This window comes from Ooceraea biroi, chromosome 10 (genome assembly GCF_003672135.1).
Source record: "Ooceraea biroi isolate clonal line C1 chromosome 10, Obir_v5.4, whole genome shotgun sequence".
NCBI classification, from domain to species: Eukaryota; Metazoa; Arthropoda; class Insecta; order Hymenoptera; family Formicidae; genus Ooceraea; species Ooceraea biroi.
In genome coordinates this window covers 2723279-2740437 of record NC_039515.1, presented here as the reverse complement: position 1 = coordinate 2740437, position 17159 = coordinate 2723279, and the positions used below count along the sequence as shown (strand labels likewise).

At 42.2% G+C, this 17159-nt stretch overlaps 1 protein-coding gene across 4 annotated transcripts in view; it reads left to right on the top strand.

Moving 5' to 3' along the window:
* LOC105278386 overlaps nt 1–16334 on the top strand; it is a 69348-nt gene extending 53014 nt beyond the window's left edge. For all 4 annotated transcript variants that reach the window (XM_011337430.3, XM_011337431.3, XM_026972825.1 and 1 more), the window contains 5 exons: nt 4165–4372; nt 4506–4671; nt 5050–5325; nt 5672–6081; nt 6459–16334. In XM_011337430.3, the coding sequence (XP_011335732.1) occupies nt 4165–4372; nt 4506–4671; nt 5050–5325; nt 5672–6081; nt 6459–6606 (1208 nt within the window). In that variant the 3' untranslated portion in view covers nt 6607–16334. The remainder of the gene's footprint in view (nt 1–4164; nt 4373–4505; nt 4672–5049; nt 5326–5671; nt 6082–6458) is intronic.
* Nucleotides 16335–17159: the final 825 nt, after the last annotated feature.

The following is a 17159-nucleotide window of genomic DNA, read 5'->3' as shown; positions in this document are numbered from 1 at the left end:
TATGTGATAAAGGAATATTTGAGAATCACGATAAGTTTGACAACTTGGAAAAATCATACTGATAACGGAGATATCCGTTTCTGCTCGAAGTGTATCGTAATCTATGTACGAACAGATTACAGTAAGTAAAGCGTTAAGCCGTTGAATGACACATTGCGGATATTAAAATATTTATATTAAAAACAAGATTAAAATATTAAAATAAAAATAAACAGATATAAATGTCTTTGTATCTACGCAAGATATACAAATTATAATATGTTTAAAAAATCTGAAACATATCATTTATATTTCTTTTACATTTAATACAATAACGCTGTCTTTCTCCTTCAAATGCAGAATACAGAAATACATTCCTATAAAAATTATTCGAAAGCAGATATTTATTCTTAAATAGCGAAATGCACGAGCTATTGTACGTGCGTGCTCACCGAAAAATTTCACATATTGTTTCGGAGCATTGCGCACAAACAAAAGATTCTCACGATTGCAAAATTGTCCGAACGAAGTTAACCCAAATCCATACATATCGTGACGGTGTTTTTGAGAGGACGAATTATCGGACGACCCATTTTCACCCAATGTCGCGCCAGCCCTTTTTGATCGGTTGCCGACGTGGAAATGATAACACGCGTCCGCCAGGCGTCAAAGGGGAAAAATACCGTTTGCGGGATACCGATAAGACTCGTCATTTCGTCGTCGTTTTCGCGAATCGAACGGAAAAACGTTCCGTTTTCCGCACCGCGCCATTCACGTTCCCGGCATCGCATCGGCGCGTGAACTTTTGCGAGAATTTAAAAACTACTTGCTCGCGTTCTCGCACGTACACGCGCGTAACTTCCACACCTGGACTGAGCTTTCGCACGTCGATACGCCTACGAAAAGTTAGACGAGGCGCAAATTTGCGTTTCAGAAAGTTTCGCGTTCTCGCCGTGCGAGTAGCGACAAAATCTTTTGACACGCGACTTTGCAAAAGTTTCGCCTTTTGAATAAGAAGTAAAATCTCATTCGTGCAACGAACTAAACAAAAATTTATTCGAACAATGCGGTATTCTGGAGATGAATATCTAACGAAAGTAGATGAATAGTGAATGAAAGTAGGTATCAAATAAATATTAAAATAAAGGTTGAAGACTGAAAGGATTGAAGATATTGAAGCGCTTAATATCGCATTTACAATTTAAAAATATATGCATGTAATACATAATTATACATAATTATAATTATAAATATAATATATAATTATAATTATAAATATAATATATAATTATAATTATCATTCTTTACATCAAAGCAAAAAAAGAGTGTAAACCACTCAGCATCAACAAAATTGTCAACGAGCGAAGAGAACATTATTATTACAAAAATTTAAGCGAACTCCTATTCTCTTACACTAAATCAGTAAACATATCTGAATTATTAACATGTAATTACTGAGCTCTTCACTAATCCTCATTGAGCTGCTGTCAATCAATGCGGACTTGATTAAAACCATAGTTGACATTCGCTTCAGTTCTCATCAATAAATAAATCTTCTATTGCTTCACTATATTTAGCAGTCCAAGTTTGACTAATTTTGTTCAGCTAAATTTTAGATTAATTATAATGCTACGCTCAGAACTGAAGGAATACTCATGACTGTATTTCGATAAATCAATATCCAAATTGTATCTAACAAAAGAGAGTAATCTACGACCAGAAGACAAAACGAAACGTTCGTTCTCTTCGATCGGAATTCTCTTCGCCGAACGGAAGAGGTCCGCGGACTTGATCTCGCAACGGCTGTCGTTAATGCGAAAAGACGAGGTGAGATACGAGGCCCGCGGATTATCCTAGTTTCTTGAAACGAGGTCGCTGGACGAAGGAGACCGATCTGTATGTTTGACTTCGCCGGAACATGCGTGCCTGTTGGATTATATTATACTTCGTCTAATATTATCCCGCCGCTGCTCCGGCAGACGCTCGAGTTGCATTGTACGCAAATTTAATGCCACGTAATAGCACATGCGCGTACCGGGATCCACCTCGGTAATCCCCTTCAAAATTTCATCGACAGCCCCGTATATATGGACCGTGCGCGATCGTTAAAACGCGCGTAACGGGGTAAGTCGATACGCTCAATCGCTTGTTATGCGCGGATTGTTGATGCACGCGCCAAAGGTGCGAGCTGCGATGCTGGAATCTGCTGGTATAATATAATACTTCCTTATATACGTGATAGACGCCGCGAGGTTTGCTTAGAGAACGACTTCATCCGGATGAAGGAATTCAGACGCACGAAACACACACGGGGAGACTGCGCGAAGATTCACGGCGTGTATAATGCATGAGCGGATATGTCGATTTTTCAGAATAAAATTTTCGAAAAATATGCGGAATTCTGTGGATTCCAGTTTGATTTTGATTTTTTTGCTAGTAAAGAAATTCCCAGAAAATGTTGAATTTAGGAATCTCCTTATGCGATTTTTTCAATTGATTAATTCGTCACATATCTTTTCATTCTCAACTGACAAATAGATTTGCACTTTGAAAGTTAATTACTTAAAATATTCAACGTGTCAGGTTGGAAACCAAGGCAAACTCGATAATCTTTATTGACATATTCCCAAGGGAAATATCACTTCAAAATTTAATTCAATTTAAAATCCAAGTTTGCAGACGGAAGGGGCTAGCCAAGCTATTCATAGTGGCACGCTTTATCTATTGAACGACGGATAATACTAAGCATTAGAAAGTGTGTTGATTGAGTTAACGGCAGTAAAATTTGACGGAAACTTTTTAGCAAGAGTTTTAGCGGAGGTAATAGTTTTCGCGGTAATTTCACGTCGCTGCGTAAGACCCTCCTCTTCAGCTATCTTACGCGGCAAATAGTAAATAGCTCTCGCTACGTGGTGAGAATTCTGTAGGTCGCAACCCTCTGGGGGATTTGCCGCGCCGTTAATTTTACGGGGATATGGCCAGTGCGAGCACACGGAACAACCTTCTCGAACATGGAGCATCCACAGGTTGTCGTCTGACCTAACTTGACCTAACCCGAGTGATTAAGGGCGTTGAATCAATGGGGCGGTGGCGGAGGTTTCAAGGGCGAGATGGTATCTCTTATCAAATCATTATCCATAGGCCTCCTGGAGGCCTGGTAAATCTCGCCGAAGGGAGACGCGCCTGGCACGTGAGAGCCCAATATTTCTCCAAACTACCTGCAATATTGAAGTTATTGAGCTTTCAACCACACCGCCGCGTCGTTAAATTCCCCTTTTACGATTCCTTTGAATGCTCGTCTTGCTCGCGTCTGCGATTCAACGATCGTGAAAATTGAAGGCGATTGCATTAAGGAATACTTCGTTCGCGTTCCCGCCGAGAGGAAAATTCCGTCGACTTTCGCAAAATGGCCCTCTGGATTCCCTTCGTGTCGCGCGGGCTTCTCTTTGGCAAACAACAGACAATGTCGCATTCCAAGAACCACGACGAAGGATGAATTATGCTCGGAAATAAGATAAAACTGTTTTTCTTCCTTTTTTTTACTCTATTTCTTTCATTCATGAAATGTTCTCTTCCGCCTCGAGACAAGACTCAGCTTGCCGTCTCGCAAGCTTTGGAAAATTTAATAGCGTGAACGACGCAGCTGAGTCTCTGCAAACGAATTTTGAGCTTAATAGACTTGTTCTTGATGCCGTTGCGCTCCGCAGCTCCTAGGCATTGGAGGTAGGCTCGCGAAGGTGGAATCAATACGTGAACCTACAACCATCTCCACGTACACAATACCAGGCGGCCAAGCTCGACAAGAGAGAGCTTGTCTGTACCATTCCTACCCTCGTTCTCTCCGTCGATTGTTGCTCGGCGGTCGTAGCATCCGTTTTCCTTCTTTTTGAACCACCTTCTCTCCCTCCTTGTCTCACCCCTCTGACTCTTTCGCTATGTCGCCTCTTTTCCTCGCACGGATTTTTCTCGGCAGAATTTCCGAAAAGTCTCTTTCTTTCTTCGCTCTTATCTTTTATTTAAGTCCACGTCTCTTCGCGAACGGTTTACAGAGGGCTCGCGCACTTCGGTTCAAGCTCAATTTGCGGAGTATCAGCATTCAATGCGAGTCAACGAACGCGTACGTGTGTACATACCTTCTTTTCCTCTTCGCATGTGTAACGACAGCGAATCTTGTTTGATCCACAGGAATGGGGAGTGTCGGCAGCAACGTGACAGGGACGACGACGACAGATCCGACGACGTTCCTGCCAGATGCGACGCCGACTCTGAGCGAGCGCGAACAGCTCAAAATCGAATTCTACAAAACGTACGACGTCATGACGGGGGTACGGATTGCCGCGACCCTCGGCGGCTTCTTCAGCTTGATGGTCTTGCTGGTAGTCTACAAGAGCAGGTGACTACAACAACAATCGTGTGCATCTTGCGTTAAATACGAATAAAATATTATTACTACATTTAAGTCTGTGTAGAATAATTATTTTCCGAGAGAAAGAACTATCTTTCTTATAGCTCACGTATGTCCTCAGATGCAAGGCGAGCAAACAACTGGAAGATCCGGCGTTAACCGCGGCAGCAGCCGCGGCGGTCGCGGAAGCTGAAGCCGAGGAACGCGCGCTCGCCGCCGCCCTCGAAGCGATCGCCAGATTACCACCTAGGCCGGGTCGTGGTCCGAGGAGGTCGTTGTGCGTCGAGGTAGGACAGCTTAAATATTGCAAACTGATCAGCCAGGACTTTATCGATTACGTCAAAGTTCTGAAATGGGGCTAACTTTCGAGTGATGAAGATGCTTTTAAAACATTTTTATTACTTGGATTCAGTTCAAATAGCACGAGTCCAAGTAATAGTAATTCAGATATGGCAACATCGCTCCTATACTTTCTATACAAAGTGGATAAATTTTCATTCTCCTGGATCAGTGCATTTTATACTTCGGGAAACACACTTTATTTGATGCTTTTAACAAAATTGCATGTAATTTATAATTTGGAGTGTTCCGCCATGCATTGATATATTAGATGGAAAGATTGATACCTATATTGTTACGTAAAAGAGGCATTATATCTGTGTCAGATGAACCAGTCTCGTTCACCCGTGGAGGCACCTCGCTTCGCCTCAGTCGGAGGTGGATACGATGCCCTGCTGGCAGCGCCAATCAGGCAACCGAGGTTGGCTCCCCCCGTCGATCACAGAAGATGTAGCTCGGTTACCTGTAGTAGCACCGGAAGTAGTTATCTGGAACGAAGGGGTTCAGCCATGGTGATGCCGTGCCTTCCGCCTCCTCCATCCTTCCCGCGTCACGCCGCCTACGATGAGCCATGGGATTTATATTACCCTATCGATATCCAGGTGAACTCGAATATTTGATTCTTCAAAGACAGCAACCTTTAAAAAAGTATCATTATTTGCGGCGTCTCCCTGTGGTTAAATTTATTTTTCGCCCCTTGCTCTATGATTATTTTATTAAAATTGTGTTACTACTATAATTTATTAGTATTACTACAAAACAATTTTGCTGTTCCTTTTATAATATTATTCCATTATTATTATTATTATTATTCTATCCTTATTATTATATCTGTGTTAATAAATCAAAATTAATGTAATCGCACTTAATGCTAAAGGACGTTACTATATTCGTCCATTACGGACGAATTTCAGTTCGAAACTAATTTGAAACTTCTGTTATGCCCAGGTAATACAGCCAACTCCCGATTTATCGCCATGCGGTAGCGAGGCCGGTCTTTATGCCGGTGCGGTTGGCAATCTTATGGCGGCGTCGTCGGGCAGAAGGGCGCCGTTGGCGTCGATGGGCAGCGTGGATCCTCCCGATCCGGACTCCAAGTCGCTCGGCTCCGATTCCGTGTTCCTGAAGAACGAGGACGAGGAGGAGCAGTGCGTCGACACGGAGGATGAGGTCTCGGGCTTTTCCACGGACTCGGACGCGCCTGGGCCGAGCTGTCGGCGGTTCCTGCGGGTGCCTTCTAGGAAAAAGCAGACCCCCGAGAAGTGGGACGGATGCGCGGGTTGCGTGCCCAGACGACGGGCTGGAAGCAAACCCTGCCAAGAATGCTTGACCATCAGTGCCGCCGTCGAAACCTCCAGGTAGATTTTTATCATGAATTTTCATACGATGAAGAAGAAGTTTTGCGGTGTAATTTGCATGTATAATTATTCGATGTAAGACCAACATCTAACTACATTCCGAAGTATTAATTTACTAATAATTTGCTGTATCAGAAAATTAGAATATACAATACTTCTTCGTAAAAATATTGTAAACTATTAACAGTTATTATAATAATTATTTTATTTTATGTTATATAATATTGCACATCGATATATTAGAAACAATATCGATATTTGTTAGTCACAATTTTTTGACTCATCCGATATTGCTTTGAGAAAAAGAAAAAAAGCCATAGCATTTCAATAAAGCATTCTTTTATTTTTTTCGATGATTAATACGCTTTTGGTAATAGGTCGCAGCCAGCCTCAACGGCGACCAGTAGCAGTCAGAGTAGCGTGGGATCTCCACCGTGTTCACCGCCGATCGAGCTGAGGCATAGACCACCGCCAGCGCCATTGCCATCAATCCCGCCAATATGGTCTCAAGAAACGCTCTTTTAGGACGCGTTTTCCGTATCGCGAGCATGTCCTTTGACCTGTTTTTACCGAGGTACCGAACAATCAGATCCAGAATGTCGATATGTTCGAGGAAATCATTTGCCCGAAAACTCGAGTCTCAGCGCTTCATCCGCGTCCTTGTCATCGCCATGTCGCGTCTACGGGGAAAAGTAATCTCTCTGGATTTCATCGAGACACATTTCACGATTGGATTCATTTGTTCGTCAATCACCGACGTAATTGGCTAGCAGATTTCGGCTGTAATCCACAGATCCCCACGACAATCAGCATCGCGTAAAAACAATCAAAAGTCAAATATTATCCAAAGTACGAAGAGAAAGTCTGAATTCCGACGTAGCGAAATTAAAGACGATCAAAAATTACACCGTTGGATGCCTTTGTAAACCGAAAGGAATGAACATGAGACGAATATCTGCGCACGGAGAAGGGATTAATCATGTAGCCGTCGAGGCGGCGGGGGAGGAGGGAAGACGGAGCAGAGAAACGTGAGACGCGGAACGCGAGACGTAGGAAGAGCGACAGGAAAAGCATTTTCGTCCGAGAAATATCGGAGATTGCCGATATTGCGGCGGCGACTTCCGTCGCCGGAACCGGAGCAAGCCCATCTTATAAGGCGGTCTAGATCTAGAAGTATTTCGCGTCGACCGTGTAGCACGCTCCGTGGTACACTCGGTGGTGCAAGCGCGCCAGACTCGGCTCGGATTACCTCTGCCGGTTCAAGGAACCCATCGGACCCGCAGCCGACGTCTCGCCGACGGCGACTTGTAAGATCTACGTTCACCTGAGATCTTATCCGACATGTCTCCGTTTGCCACGTCTGTCTGTCTACCGCCATTCCCGAAAATCCACTCTGCGAACAATACATCCGGCTTTATCTGAGATTCCGCGTAACCACGCTGCGCGCTCCGTCACGGCACGGAACATTCCGACGTTCAGAGATACCAGTTTACCCACCACCACCACCACCACGTAGCCACGAGCTACGTACCGCCGCGTCTCATAGAATTCAGAGGGTGGGAATTGGGTGATCCCATTGTTTTCCGTCAGTCAATCATTCCGTTTTTCAATGCAATGCAGCGGCGCACGCTCCGACATTTCGCGACGACAACGAAAGCAGGCAAATGCACTTCCTCGCACGGACATTCGTGGCGTCCCAATTGGCGCGATTCCGCGACGCCAATCGAGATCCCTGCAAGATTCTCGGGCAGTCGAGGAATCTGGGATAAGGACGCGGGGTGATCTATATATCGCACAAAAGGAGAAATCCGCTGGGATGAGCGGAAAAAAAACTCGTCTCGATTGACCAGGGTGAAACCGCGAAGATTCGCAGACTCAGGAAGGGGTTGGAGGAATCGCAACGGGGAGCAGCAGCAGCAGCAGCAGGCCGATCGACGACGTCGCGGCGAAAATAGGGAATTATTTTTATACAAGCGCGACGATAATCAAGCTCGTTGGACCGATTGTGATGCTTTCTCGCGGAAACAATAATACGCGCGCAATTACTCGACCGTATAACGTCAGTGTAACATGTGATTATCAACGAGGCGAGAGCGATTGGGGAGAGGAAATGGAAAAGTAGAAGAACGGAAGAAGAAACGGGAAAACTCGAGAAAAGAGATAACACAAGAAACGCGAGGGAAGCAGCACTCTCGTCCGGATGGCCGTCGAACCGGTCTTCCGCCCCGTCATTTTTTCGGGCGGGGTGAATCGCTGATTCGCTGTCGATCCGACGTTTCCCTAGATGCGAGGAAACAAATCGTATTTCTATTCGTGTAATCCTGTAAGCTCTGTAAGGTTTTGGGTGTACGTGTACGTGTCTATAACCCTCTTGCGTACGATAGATAAATGCCGTGCCCGTTGGAGGGGCGCCGGAAACGGCGATTATCGCGAACGGTCGCGGTGAATCAGAATTGTCGAAGTTTCCCAGACGCCGAACGTATTTTCGTTCGGTAAACGTTTTCCATCTTATCGGTCGTTCCGTAAAGTTGTTTCAGCGAGTTTTTCCACCGTATAATACCGAGATATCCCGCGCAAGCGAATACATACCCCCCGTAAAATCAGAACGAAGTAAATTTATCAACCTAAAAAAAATCAAACGAGAAAAAAAATATGAAAAATTCCGAAAGCGCCAAATTGTTCCTGTGAAATTAAACGCGAGACGAAAGGTAAATTGAAAGTGAACCCCTCGTCATCCGTTAAATTCAGTGATGTTAGCTGACGAGAAGCTCGCTCCGGCTGTAGAAAGTCACACCTATTAAAACGTCACAGCGTGACGTGAGGAACGAGAAGAGAAAAAGGGAGATTTAGATGTGACATATTTATTACTGACGAGAGTAATTTACATATATGCGCCGTCTATTTTCGGTAAAAGGACGAAATGTAGTTTAACCGGGCGAGCCGTATGTCACTTTCTCTCTCTCTCTCTCTTTCTCCCCCCTCTCTACATCCGGAGATCTTCCCGCGGAAGGCTAACATCACTGCCGGCGAGCCCCTCCAGGCGCACGAGTGATAACTGAATAAAAAATGAAAAAAGCAGAAAAATACAGTAAAACGCATTTGCGTGAGAGCAAAGCGAGCGCACGAGGACTACCTAAACTACCGTTGTTCTAGCTAAGAGTTTGTATAGTAGACGAATAAGACGAGCCGAGAAGTTATTATATCGGAGGGTAAGGTGGTGAAAAATATTACGTAAAATAGGCGGCACGCAGCGCCCGCGCCCGCGCGCTCAGTGCTGCAGCCGTTACTCTTAGATAGGTGTACATATTATATAATAATAATAACGTCGTGTTGCGAGATGCATTACAACGTCGAGGCGTGCCGTACGACGGCGAATCGAGCCCGCCCTCCCTCCCCCCGAATTGACAGAGGAGGGAAGCGAAACTCGTCTGACGTCGTGCACGCGAACGGGAGACTTTATATTACGTTGGCTGCGTTCCAAAACTCGCTCCCTGCACGTTCTCCCCTCCCCCCTCCGCCCTTGAATAAGGGCACAAATTCAACAAGCTGCGACGCACGGTCGGCCGACTATATATGATTACAGAGATCCGTCTCGTGTAATTCCTTTAATAATTTATACATGGCTATTTGTTACGACCATTAAGCGAAAACGTCAACTTTTGCGGACCTAAGAGATTACTGCAAAGTTTCTTAAAGGAGATAGAGATGGAGAGAGAGAGAGAGGGAGTAAGAGAGAGGGAAAGAGAGAGAGAGAGAGAGAGAGAGAGAGAGAGATGTTCAAACTCCTAGAGATACGTGCAACTGGTAAAAGTTCCGTGACAAATAGGGGAAAGTCTCTAATTGGACATCGTATGCCTTATTGAATCACTGTTACGTGCAATGTACAGAGAGGCCGACATCTCTCGCTTGAGAATTACGACAACGCGTTGCGGGGGAGTAATTGCGTAACGGGGTGACGGATAGGAGTATGGGGAGTTTTGGGACGCAGCTGTGTAGAAAAATTAAACAGAATTATACTATCGCGGAGAAGGTGCGCCTGCTATACGCCGACACGCTGATGAATTCGTTCCGCCAAAAACAATCAGTTAAAATAATCAGTTCAACATGCCATGTTTTTTGAAGAGAAAAAAGATCCCGAAGAAAGTTCCGAAGATAATTCCGAAGAAAAATTCAACAAAAAGATTCGTACGTTCCTCCAGAAAAATTAAATCAATAACGATTCTTTGTCGCTCTCGACCACACTGGCCAGTTTATTTGTAATCCCGAAGAGTCACGCGCAAGGAAAATGTAGTTCGCATGTGCGCGCAATTCAGTACGAACAATTTCGCGTATTATAACCGGCAAAAAGCTGGAAAAAAGCTTTCAGGCTAAAGCAGAAAAGTAAAACTGAGTTTTAAAGATAATCCTTGCGGGATGTCAAAAGAGTAAAGATAAAGATAACATTTCTCGTTTATGTTTTTTTTTTCCTCATCCGGCGTACGAAAGAGTCCCATCAAGGAACAATAAGTTCTCAACGGTGCACGGCGTGCAGCACGTCGCGCCGTAGTCGCGCAAAGATAAGGAGCTTGAAAAAAACTCGCGAGTGCTGCCGAATTGCCAAATGTAACAATCAAACAGTGTCTAGTCGAAATATAAGATTCAGGAAGAACCGAGAATGATATATAAATCTCTATATATATATATACATATACATATATACATATAAGAAGATATATGCGAGTGTATACGCGTGCATGCGTGAGTGCATGGGCGCGCGATCGCGCGCGCACGCGCGCGGCCGTGTGCCAAGTAGTTTAACGTGACTTTAGGCGGGCGGCGCGGTATATATATATTGTATATGTGTGTATGCAAATCGGGCGCAAGAGTGTGTATGTGTGCGCGCGCGAGAGACTTTTTAGAGACTGTACACACGAGTTCGTGTCGATTGATTTTAGCGTCTAACGTTCGTACAACCACGTTCGTGAAACCTTCTCTCGGTGCCTTTCTGCTGCACTTCTTCCATCATCGTTTAGAGGAATATACACTCTCTCCGCTTTTCCTCTCTCTCTCTCTCTCTCATCGACCGCTCTCCACTCTCATCTTTCCTCCCTCAGCTCCATCAGCTCAGGAGTGTTTCCGCGCGACGCCGCCAGAAATCTGACCGTGCTGAAGTATAAAACTCGCGCGCGTCCCCTTCTTTCTCTTCCTTCGGCTCGGTTCCCACGATTTATGTACGCTTGTTCGCTTCGCTTTCGCCCAGTCGCGTCCCTCTGTTGGCTTCTGTTTGCTGTCATCCCCGTTCAATTTCTCATAAAGCTCTACGAGATTTATGAGATGACGGTAACTTTCAAGGAAAAGTTTGCAAGTAATTTTCTTCGATTTTAATAAGCTTGGGGAATATGGTAAAGCATTATACTTACTTGAAGAAGTAAATATAATCTCCTAAGAGTTCGATACTTAGAAAATTACGATGTTGGAAGAATAATAAAAAAGCACAATTTTTAATATTTTTTCTGTCAATAACTTAGAGTTTGTAATCGTGCATTATTCTTAATTCCCCGCAATGTTTCTGATTGAAGCATTACTTTCATATTATTTATTATCCGATCAATGTTAAATCAGAATCGATTAGAATAAAAGTATATTAGCTGCGAAGAATTCTATTTCAATTTTTAAATTATACTTTTGCCGAAAACCTATCAAAATCAGAGAGAGATACTTGTAAACTTGTTTTCTTGTATAAAAGATATACTATACAAAAATATTGTAAATTTCTATTTTTCATTATATTTGCAAGTTTATTGGTAGAATTGAGGAAGATTAAAATTTTTCAAACTATTTTTCATCGAGTAAATTAGTGTAAAAATATCTTTAATTTGTATTTCTAGCCAACATCGAGGATTAGAAATAGTTTTATGAAACAATGTTCAGAAAGGAAAAGAAAATTGGGGGAAATAACAGAAGGAGAAGGAAAAGAAGAAATCCACATAAATTTATAAAAGGCATTGTAATTTATTCTGAAAGAGATAACGCGTTTGAAACATTCATATATAATTTTACGCAAAAATATTGTGTTAGCACATAATGTTTGTAGAAGTTGCTATTGAATTTTTCGTTGCATTTATTGTTGCATTTAAAGTTTAACGATGTTGTATGTTTCAAATTTATATTTAAACAAACGGGAGTCCCACTATTTATAACGGCATTGGCAAACAATTACCTTATAATCAGTTGTTCCAAGAATAAGCTTCGTTATCTGTCGAGAGATATCTAATATCTTACATCGTCAAATATTTTCTAACGCTAGATAGAGAAAAAAATCCAGGAAATTGCAATGAGCGGCCGCACGGAATCTCTCTCATGTTAACGATTATAGACCTTCGTACTTTTATAATTTTTCTACTACTCTTCGACACTTTAGATACTTTAAGAGTAAGGGACTGTTTACTAGAACTCGTGCCTAGACTCACTAAGCACTCGATACAGGCGATCGTCTAATCTCCTCTTAATTCGAGTTACTCATTTTCAAAACGTCGCATTCTCTTCCTCTTTGATTGATATCGATAAAGACACTCGTTATTAAAATTAAAAACTTATTTTGTCACGAGATATTAAAGCGTTTTCTTATTTGTTTGTACAAATGGTTATTAATGCAAACGTTACAATCTTATCACTGCGATATCAATCGACTTCTCTCTTTATCAATATGACGTCTTCATGTTTTCCTTCCTCGTTTTCTGTTAAATTCACTTATGACAAATTATATCCACCGTGCCAAATAAATATTTAAATGGATTGGCAACAGTTTTTCTTCGATTGAACGAATTTTTCTTTTCAATTCAAATTCTTTTCAAAGTGACTTTATATCGGCGTTTTCCTTATTATTTTACGGAAAGCGTTTAAGTTAATATCGGATATAAGAAAACAGAGAAACTTAATATTGACAAATCTCCTGTATTTCTAAAATAACTTTCGGATATGTGCGACTGATGTATTCATTTTAATATATTATACAAGGTGAATCATTACATTAAATTGTAAATAAAGATATATTAAATTGTCGCAATATACATATTTTCTTTAAAACAAGTAGATCTTCTTCTCTAATGGCGTTTATTTAGATAGAAAAATTTATACGTGAATGAATCACCCTGTATATATACACACACGAAGAATGTTGCAATATACATTGCTGTACATATATATACGAAAAAAATTGTAATTTCGTCGATACTTTCAACTTTTGTGTGAAAGATACTGTATTCGTCTGCAATGTATGCTATCTTCTGTCTCTATTTTACATATGTACCTAACAACTCTTCTTTTATACATTATAGACTTATCGAAGTGATTATGTTTAAACTTAATCAGATACGTGTTCATTCGCTAGTGACTCACGTAGAAGACCCGACTCAAAGTCTCTCGTTCTGTTCTGTACAAGAAATTTTTCAATCACTCTGTAGAAAGAATTTCTACATCCTCGCGACTCGTGTCTGATTATGTTTGGGCGCTTACTCTATTACCATTGTACTTCCAAATAGGTGCACGATAGCGAGAGCGCACGTTTGCCATGCTGATTTCGGCCGAACGTAATTTCAAAAGGAAGACACGCACGTTGTCGTAAATATATCATCAAGAAAGATGATTGAATTTCTTATGTAATAACAATGAAAACGCGCCGTACAATATTACACTGTGTATATACGCCAAAATATTATAATATATAAAAGACATTGTCATTTGAGTTAAATATAAAACTAAATTTGACAAAATATTGGCCTCAAATAATACGCGACAGATTGGTTGTTGAACATATCAATTTCGGTGCGTGCTAAATTTGCAACTTAGAGAATTAATTGGAAAAGGTGAACAATGAGAAGCACGCGACGCGACTCGCGTCGCTTTTGAATGCCATCAGCTTCAGCGGGATGCAAACGTGCGGCTTCGAAACGTGCACCGTTTGAGTGAAGCTTCAGTTTCGGATCACTTCTAATCTAGAGCTGAAAAGGGGGTGGGTTGCCCCCTCGGGTGGCGCGATTCTGCTATTCGGTGATGTGAGAATCCGTGCGAACGTGTCGGCTTGTTGGCGGTTGAGAGGACGCGCGTGTTACACGTATAAGAGACGCGAATGCCCGTTAATTGCATTGTCGCGGAACGAAGGGGGTGAAAAGCGACGACGAAGCGACTCGATAATTAGCGGCGAACCGAACGCGGGCGCAAACCGGGTTTGCGAGTGCGAGTTCCGTTTTGTAAATAATTCCGAGTTCCGTAATTCCGTTGCGTTGAACGCGATGCGGGCGATTCTAGCGGGGGTGGCGAGAAAACGCGGGGGCGGGAGGGGGACAAATGACGACGAATATATACCGGCGAGCGTACCGGCAAGAAAACGGCCTCAAAAACGGTACAGAGACACTTCCGTCGACCGACACGACGGGACGATGGTGCATACGTGTACACTATACGATGGCGCAACTCGGCATGAGTGACAAATTCGAGAACCGACACGCTGTGAAATATTTTTCCTCGTCGCGACACGATCAATATTCCACGAGCGTCCGTAATTTTCGGAGACCTGCACGAGCATCGGTCGCGTAACAAACGACGTGGAGACGTCATACGGTATTCCATTTGTATACGATAATGCATTCGCAAGGTGCTCGGGATAATCGTGCATTTGATGCACGCGCTGATACCTCATGTCAGTCATTTAATCTACTCTTCCGCTGCACACGGTAGCCTGTTAACTCGGGGAGGAACAGGAGGGAAAGTAAGGAATAAAAATAAGACAGAGGGATGAAAATCGAGAAAATATTTTTACAAAATTGGAAAAATATTCGTCGCTATTCTTTCGGAAAAAGCGATGGTACCCAAAAAGTTGCGTCGGTTGGGAACGCAAAATAGCATAAACGATCGAAATCTGATTTTTTCGACGATACTGAAAACTGTTACATCCATTAGAGTGCAACGTGTGATCGCACATTTCACTATTTCAATATTTGCGTACGTGTACTTTAACATGATTGCGGGGCCTATTTTCGTAAAAGGGACGCTTGAACGTGACGTTTGGACGCGTACGTGTGTATCCGAATAAATATAGAAATATCGATGAAATAGAAAGTAGGGAAGTTTAAAAATTGACAATTTAACTCTCTCACTTTCACTTGGCGATATATCTTCTAACGATCATTCCAGTAAGTCGTAATATATATCTACGAGATATATTTTCCCAGAAAGAAAGAACTTTTAGAAATAACGCTAATATACGTATCAATGGGGAAAGTGATAGGGTTAATGAAGGATACAACGGAAAACAATTATTGTAAAAGAGAGAACCGCGTTGTTAAAGCAATCAACGCGTAATGTGTTAACTGCCATAATATTAATTTATAGGATATAGAACATTTCATTGCCGGGTACTTGATCGATACGCGGTGCGCAATGCGTGAGAACAATCATGTCTTACTTCAAGTAAAAAAGTAGAAATTGCGCGGAAGAAAATCGCTATCACGGAATCAATGAAATCGTCATTAACGCTACGATCATCGATCGTAAATCGGATCGGGAGATACAATCGCTTTCGTTTCGCGGTACTTTCGGGCCTAGCTCTGTCAAGCCTTCCTTCGCCAGTTGGTCAGCACCGCGGACCTTGACGTCTCCCGCGCTGTTTTTCGTCGAAATGCTCGTTGCGACCGTTTACGAACGGGTCGAACGTCACTCGATCGAAGCGATTACAAAAACCAATTAGGGAGACGGGTACAGTCAACACGTCGGCGAATTTGTGTCCTACAAACGACGCTACATACACACACACACATACCACACACACATACATACACAAAAGCACGACGAGCCCCTCCGTTCTGTCGGTCGCCGGAACGAGACCCGAATGCCGAACGTTCTGTTCGACGTCGATGGCTCTTTTTTTACTCGAGATCGATCGAAAAACTCATCCCCGATTGCACCGATCAGCGGCGTGTGCGCGCGAGCTCACGCGCGCGCGCGTATGATCGGTCGATCGACATCGAATGGAGCGTTTATCGGGCAGCATAATACAATAAGTTACCCATAAAATGTTATTCGAAGCGTTAAAGGGAGAAAAAAAGCAAAGGCGATGGAAACGATGACATACACGCTTACAAGTTACACACGTGGTTACGGTACATATAATACACACATACATACATACATACATACACACATATACACGTACACACGGATATATACACATACAAGATGTTAATAAATTGGAATAAATGTTACGAGTATATTTCAAAGTTTTGTACTGTCCTTTTTTAATCGCATCCTGTCGATACTCTTTAAACGAGCGACGAGGCGGAAGTAAACATCTTGTTAGATTCCCCATTATGCTTTAAATGAAATGTAAGATATAAAATAGATAAGAAGATATAAAATATTCTCAGGTAATAAATCATTTTGCCTTCATAAATACTTATTATCACTTTTACGTTGTCACGGTATCGCAAAATTATTATTTTATCAGTTCACATCAAATTATATACTATATTATAATTTTACATTGTGTATATCTGTATATACTAAATATTTATCCGATTGAACAAGGTAAAAAGACCATTGCATGTATCTAGTAGCATAACTTTAATTTACTTATATTTACTGTTAGAGATACCTTTTATTCGTATTTTTTTATTTTCTAATATTATAATTAGTAATGATTTATTATTCGTATATCTATTAAACATACATAAAGCAAATCAACCATGTTGTACAGCAGGGATAAAGATGAGAGATGCTGAATAACTGGAATACAGCAGCTGATGTAACAGCCGGCATAACAACAAGTTATCAACTTGTGTGATATGACGACTCTCTTAGTCAATCAATATCATTGTTCGTTTTCGCTTGATGACCTATGAACTCAACTGGAACCACGTGTCCTCCCACTTTTAGGCCTCGGCTACGTCTTCCATTACAACGGCTGGCATCGCCTGATAACGAACGAACAATGTGAATGATATATAGGATGACGTATATGCAGGATGGTGCAAGCACCGATAAAAATACTGCAAGATAATTCACATCCATTTTTCTGTCTCTTTATCTTCGAATAAAATAATCCA